The sequence below is a fragment of the Elephantulus edwardii genome, unplaced genomic scaffold (genome assembly GCF_000299155.1).
Source record: "Elephantulus edwardii isolate Elephantulus edwardi_28Jun2011 unplaced genomic scaffold, EleEdw1.0 scaffold00291, whole genome shotgun sequence".
Lineage (NCBI taxonomy): Eukaryota > Metazoa > Chordata > Mammalia > Macroscelidea > Macroscelididae > Elephantulus > Elephantulus edwardii.
Window position 1 is genome coordinate 2,879,854 of NW_006400041.1, and position 7,067 is coordinate 2,886,920.

At 39.0% G+C, this 7,067-nt stretch overlaps 1 protein-coding gene across 1 annotated transcript in view; it reads left to right on the top strand.

Annotated features, from left to right (window-relative positions):
* Window positions 1-7,067, top strand: part of VWA3B (von Willebrand factor A domain containing 3B) — a 493,423-nt gene that overhangs the window by 471,933 nt on the left and 14,423 nt on the right. The window contains exon 25 of the mRNA XM_006900716.1: window positions 4,380-4,480. Coding sequence (XP_006900778.1) covers window positions 4,380-4,480 — 101 coding nt within the window. The remainder of the gene's footprint in view (window positions 1-4,379; window positions 4,481-7,067) is intronic.

Sequence of the window (7,067 nt, forward strand, 5' to 3'; positions counted from 1 at the left end):
CAAGGCCTGAACTTAAATAAATAAAACACAAAACTAAAAGAAAAAAAAAAAAAAAAAAAGAAAAGATGATAGTTATAGAAAGGCTTCAGGCATTTTGTTCATGGGGTACTGTGAGTCGTGCTCAACTTGACAGCAATCAACAAAAAACAACAAGTCTGTCCTCTTCTGAGATAGTCTCACTGACTCTATCTACCCCCACTACCCTAGGCACTGTATCAATCCATCTCACCTGGGGTCTTCCTCTCTTGCGCTATCCCTCCTCCCAAGCTTGATGTCCTTCTCCAAGGATGGGTTCCTCCTGGCCATGTGCCTAAAGTATGTGAGACGGAGCTTAAAAAATCTTCGCCTGTAAGGAGAAACTTGTTTTCACCTTCTCCAAGACAGACTTATTTGTTTTCTTGGAGGCTCATGGTGTGTTCAGTTCTCTTCTTCCACACCACAACTTGAAGGGGTTGATTCTTCTTCTGTCATCCTTGGTCATTATCTAGCTCTCTGATGCATAGCAAGTGATTGCGAAGACTATGGATATATATAAAGGATGGCTATGAAAGCCCGCTGGAGGATCAGTTATAAGTCAGCTCCAACTCAATGTCACACAACAATAACTCTGTGTGTGTGTGTGTGTGTGTGTACACAGAGAGAAAGAGAAGAAACATAGCAATTTGAGACTTTAAGAGATTTATGTAGCAATCTAGTTTCAGGTCTGAGACACAGTTTTCTGTAAAGTAGTGATGAGAACGGCTTCAGTAGTTATTAACACCATTCTTTAATCTTTCTCCTTCTGCACTGTTCCTGGTGAATGAGATACAGCAGCTTGGTTATATTTATCAACTCTCCACACTTTCACTCATGCAACAGGCATTAGTTAAGCACTTATATTTTCTCTTTGATAATTTTGTTTTCTTTACTGATTTGTCTTCTGGGTAGTCATTCTTGATAATAAAGAGTACAAGTATTCTTCTACCAGTGTGTTGCTTATCTTTTAATTTGGTTTATGGAAACTTTATTGGTAAAGAAGCTTTACATTTTAGTGTAGTCCTGTTCAGGTGGTCAAGACAGCATGATACTGGTACAGTGACAGACTCGTAGATCAATGGAAGAGAATTGAGAACCCAGAAATCAGCTCATCCACCTATGGGCAACTGATATTTGACAAGGAGATGAAATCAGTTAACTGAGAAATGACAGTCTCTTTAGTAAATGATGTTGGCAAAACTGGAAAACTATTTGAAGAAAACTAGCAAGACCCATACCACACACTAAATAAAAAAAAAAAAAAACAAACCCAACTCAAGGTGAATCAAAGATGTAGGAGTAAAACCAAAGACTGTAAAATTAATGAGAGAAAAAAGCTAGAAAGAATTGTAGAAGCCCCAATCTACAGCATGAACAGACTTCCAAGTATAATGAAAAATATATAACCAGGAGAGAACAAAATGCATGAATGAGACCTTCTATGAATCAAATAGCAATGCTCATAAAAAATTTCTCCAACAGAGCAAGAAGGAAATCCACAGACTGGGGAAAAAGAATTGGCAATAACGTACTGATAAGGGACTTATATCTAAAATTTATAAAATTCTCCAGGAGTTCTGGTGGCTGAGTGCAAGAAGCATGGTGTCGAAGGCTACTAGCTGCTCCACAGGAGGCGTGTCCTCTCATGCAATTTACTGCCTCTGAAAACCACCAGAGGGTCAGCTATGGGTCAGCTCTGACTCTACAGTACACATAACAACAACCAGCACCTCAACAAGAAAATGGTAAACAACTCAATCACAAAACTGGCACAGGATATGAACAGACACTTCACCAAAGAAGACATTCAGAAGGCAAACAAACACATGAAGAAATGTTCAAAATCCCGAGCTCTAAGAGAGATGCAAATAGAAACAACTATGAGATATCATCTCACCCCAGTAAGACTAGCAAAGGTCAATAGGGCAGCAAATAACAATTGCTGATGAGTTTGTGGAGAGATTGGAACCCTTATTCATTGCTGGTGCAACCACAATGAAAGGCAGTCTGGCACTATCTCAAAAAGTTGGAAATATAAATACCATTTGACCCAGCAATTCCACTACTGGGAATATACTTTAAAGAAACCAGAGCCAAAACTCAAAGCAATGTATGTACACCCATGTTTATTGCCGCATTATTCACAATAGCAAAGAAAAGGAAGCTACTTGAGTGCCCATCAACAAATTGAATGGATAGAAAAGCTTGGGTATATTCACACAATGGAATACACAACAGCACTAAAAAATCATGAACTCGTAAAATATTATACAACATGAAGGAGCCTGGAGGACATTATGCTGAGGTCAAAACTATAGTGTCCTATATATTTTTTCCTAAAAGTCTTGGGGAAAAATTTTATCAGGTTATAAATTTGATTATACCATTTGTCTGTTTATTTGCTCCCATCACACTCTCCCCACATCCTCAAGAAAAAGTTCTAACTACTTTCCATGACTAGCAAAACCTCTATATAACCCTTTGCCACTTGGGCTTCGTGCCATCTGCAAAGCTCCCGAATGCAAAGGACTTTTCCAAGTCCCCAGTATTTCAACTCTTCTTGGACTTCCATCTCATCTTCTTTCCATGCATGGTCACTGTTGTTGTTGTTGTCATATGCCATCAAGTTGCCTGCGACTCATAGTGACCCTATGTACAACAGCTCTGAACCCTGCTGCTCTATCCTGAGCCAACCTTATTGTCTCTGACACACCTACCCCCATTACCCCAGTCACTGAGTCAATACATCTCATTGATTACCCCAGTCACTGAGTCAATCCATCTCATTGAGTGTCTTCATCTCTTGTGCTGTCCCTCCACGCTCCCAAGCATAATTTCCCTCTCCAAGCACTGGTCCATTCTTGCAACATGCCTAAACGGAGCCTCAGAATCCTTGCCTCCAAGAAAAAGCCTGGTTTCACCCTCTCCAGGATGAACCTCTTCATTCTCATAGCAGTCAATGTTATATTCAATACTCTTCTTCAGCACCACAGCTTAAAATCATTAATTCTCCTTCTATCATCCTTAGTCATTATCTAGCTTTCTGATATATAGCATGTAATTGTGAAGACCTTGTCCTGGATCAGACCCACCTTAGTCTCCAAACTGACATCGTTGCTCTTGAGTACTCTGGAGATGGCCCTGGCAGCAGACTTTCCCAAAGCAGTTTGTCTTTTGACATCCTGGCTGCTGGTACCAAGATTATAGATTGTGAAGCCAAACAAACTGAAGCTGTTTACAATCTCAATCTCTTCACCATCTATCATGATGCTAACAATTAGACTGGGGGTGGTAATATTTCTTTTTGTGATGTTGAGCTTCAATCCATATTGAAGGCTGAAGTCCTTGACCTTCTGCGGGAAGTGCTTCGGGTGCTCCTCGGTTTCAGCAAGCAGGGTTGTGTCACCTGTGTAATGCAGATTGCTGATGAGTCTTCTACCAATCCTAATGCCACACTCCTCCTCATAGAGCCCACCCTCCCAGATTATTTGTTCTGCATTGTCTCTATCACTCTAAAAACTCCGTCTCATTGTCACTTTCTGCTCATAACCTCCTTTGGAATTCCCTGGACAATGTGTTCTCCTTACCTGACTCTGGTTTCCTCCTCAACCTGAACTCCCTAACACAGACACTCTGTCTTACCCTCCTCTGTGCCTCCACTGGTGAAGAGAAGTTTTGCACAATTGTTTTGTTAAGTTATCTGAATGACTTATTTTCTGGAAATAGCATTGTCTTAGTGGATCACTTAGTATACCTGGAAAACAGATTGGCACAGAAGGGGAACTATTTCTGTTTTCTGGTGTCTACTAGGCAATGGGGTTTGGGGGGAGTAAATCCAGTAATATTGATAAGATGACCCTTAGCCTTTCCCGTGGCTGTGGAGTGATGAGGCATTGACCCAAGACCTCAGAGAGAGAGAGCCTCAGAGCCAGGAGAGGACTTTGGAATTTATTCATTTGACCATAGTCCCCTAGAAACTTGAACTGATATGGCAAGGTGATTCTGATAGTGATGAGATCCAGAGTTCATTTAGTAAAGGAGGTAATGATTACAGTTATTCAGAGAAGAGTCTTATGAGTGTGTGTTGGTGTGTGTACATGCACATATGCACTTCCACTTGAGTGCTTATGTGAATGGGCATGGCAGTTGATCTTGAAGATAGAGAAAAGGGGAGGAATACTCAAAGATTACTTATTCTGCAAATAATTATTAGCCATTGCTCTGGATTTAAAATGTTCTTCTAGTTGCTATCCTGATCAGAAAATTATTCATAACTGCTATAATGAATGATTTGTGCTAAGATAAAATTATATCATTTGGGGATATTTATGATATAAATTGTGTGGTCTCTCTTAATATTACAGGAATTTTGCCCCCGGAGTGCACTTATTAAGATCAGCCAAAACAAGTATGCTCTCTCTTGTTCTCATATAAACTCACCTCCAATATCAGAGTCTCCAAAAATGTAAGTATACTTAGTTTTTCACTTGTAGAATTTTACTTATATCTGTCTTTGTATTTTTAATATGCTTCCCCATATTGTGATCTGCGACCTCTAAATATTTGGTGAACAAAACACAAGTTCAAGGCTTCCTGCTAAAAATATAATCCAATGATTACTCTCCCTTCAGGATTACACCTCTTAACCTGACTTTTGTTTATCTAGTTGCAGTCCCATATCCAATATTGTTTTACTGGCCCTTCAGAAAGCATTTAATCCTGTTATGAATTTAAAGGAAATATTTTTGTAAGGATTCAAGGTCTTCTAGTAAAGTGTAACAATAAAACAAAGTTTACATTAAGCTGCAGTTGAAATACATCAACCTTTTCCTCCTCCCATTGTTTTGAGGTAGATGTGAGGTGCTGTCTGTGCCTGGTTTTCTGTGACCAAGCAAGTGTTGGGGGGTAGTAGTTAGGCGACTTCAGGCCCTAAAGCATGGTGAACAAATTTTCTCTGAGGCTCTAGTAATTCCTGAGAAATGGAAAAGTTTGCTATGACAAATCAACAACTTAAGGCCTGGAGGACAGGCACAAACCCAAGTTCGTACGTGGTAAGCATGGCAGCAAATCTGGAGTCAAAAAGCCTTGGAGTCAGAGAGTACAAAAAATAAAGGTGGATTTTGAGCAAGAATTGTGAGAAGAGCGCCAGGAGACATCCTCAGTTTCACTTAGAACTCAACATTGTCTTTGGAAATCCACTTTGCCTTAAAGCCAACAGACACTATTCTATCTCCATTGCTTATCCTCCACCTCTGTTGTTGCTAGGTGCTTCCAGGTCCCCTATGACTTATAGCAACTCTGTGAACAACAGACCTGAACATTGCCTTATCCTTCACCATACTGCCTATCTCTGATTTATTCAAGCCAATTGTTAGAGTCACTGTGTCAAACCATCTTGTTAAGGATTTTCCTCTCTTTTTCTCACCCTCCACCTTTCCCAACATGATGTCTTTTTAGAAGGCCTGGCCTCTTCTGACAATATGCCCAAAGTGTGTAAGATAACAACTCATTATCCTTGATTCTGTTGAGTCTGAATATCATGGCATATTCAGTACTCTTCTCCAACACCACCTCTCTAAAGGCATCTATTTTCAGAGCATAGGAAGCAATTAAAAAGACCGTGGTTTGGATCAAGGGTACCTTCAGTTTTTAAATTTAACTCGTTTTTTATTTGAAGAGCTCCTTAGGACTTTGGAGAGATCTTTAACAGCCAATTGCCTCAGTGTGACATGTCTTTTGATTCTTGACTGCCTTACCTTGGTTGTTGATTGTAGATTCAAGTGAAGTCAAATAACTGAAATGTTCATTTTTTTCTCCATCTATCACAATATTGGTGTTGGTCTAGTGGTGAGAATTTTTTTAAATAATGGTTTGCATACAGAATTTATGTACAATGTGTTTCATTCATGTACTTTGTATTTCACATATTCATTCACATTGTATTTCATGCAATCATTCATATACATTATGTTATCTGTCTTAGAGCTAGGGATTTTGAGCATTTCTTCATATGTTTGTTCACCATCTGAATGTCTTCTTTGGTGAAGTGTCTGTTCATATCCTGTGCCCATTTTGCAACTGGATTTTTTATCTTTATCTTATTGTGGCATTCAACTATTCTATAAATTCTAGATATAAGTCCCTTATCATGCATGTCATTACCAAATATTTTTTCCCAGTCTGTGGCTTCTCTTTTTACCCTGTTGGAGAAGTTTTTGGATGTGCATAGGAATTTGATTCTTAGAAAGTCTCATTCATCTGTTTGATCCTCTCCTGGTTCTAGGACTTTCAGAATACTTGGGAGACTATTCAAGTTGTAGATTAGTGCTTCTAGGGTTATTCCAAGCTTTTCTGTAATGAAGTTCGTAGTCCTTGGTTTTAGTCCTAGGTCCTTGATCCACTTTGGGTTAGTTTTTGAGTATGGAGTGAGGTGTGGATCTTGATAAAATAGATGAATGAAACCTTCTAACAATCAAATCCCTATGCACATCCAAAAACTTCTCCCACAGGGTAAAAGGGGAAACCATAGACTGGGGAAAAAGATTTATTAGAAAGGTTGTTATTTCCCCACTTAACTGATTTTATCTCCTTGTCAAAAATCAGTTGATCATAGGTAGATGGACTGATTTCTGGGTTCTTAATTCTATTCCATTGATCTGCGTGTCTGTCACGCTATATTACTGACCAGTACAACAGTGTAATAGGATATGAAGTGAGGGAGTGAGATGCCTCCTACCTTGTTTCTCTTTTTAAGAAATGCTTTGCTTATTTGGGGTCAATTTCCATACCAGATGAAATTGAAGATTGCCTTTTCCATCTCATTCAAGAATGGAATTGGTATTTGAATTGGGATTACATTTGAACGTGTAGATTACCTTTGGTAGAATTGTCATTTTCACAATATTGAGGCTTCCTATTCCTGAGCAAGGGATATTCTTCCACTTCTCCAGGTCTCTTTTTGTTTCTTGTAGTTATGTTTTATGATTTTCTTTAAATAGATCCTTTGTGCTTCTGGTTAGATTTACTCCCAAGTATTTAATCTTGTGAGGTGA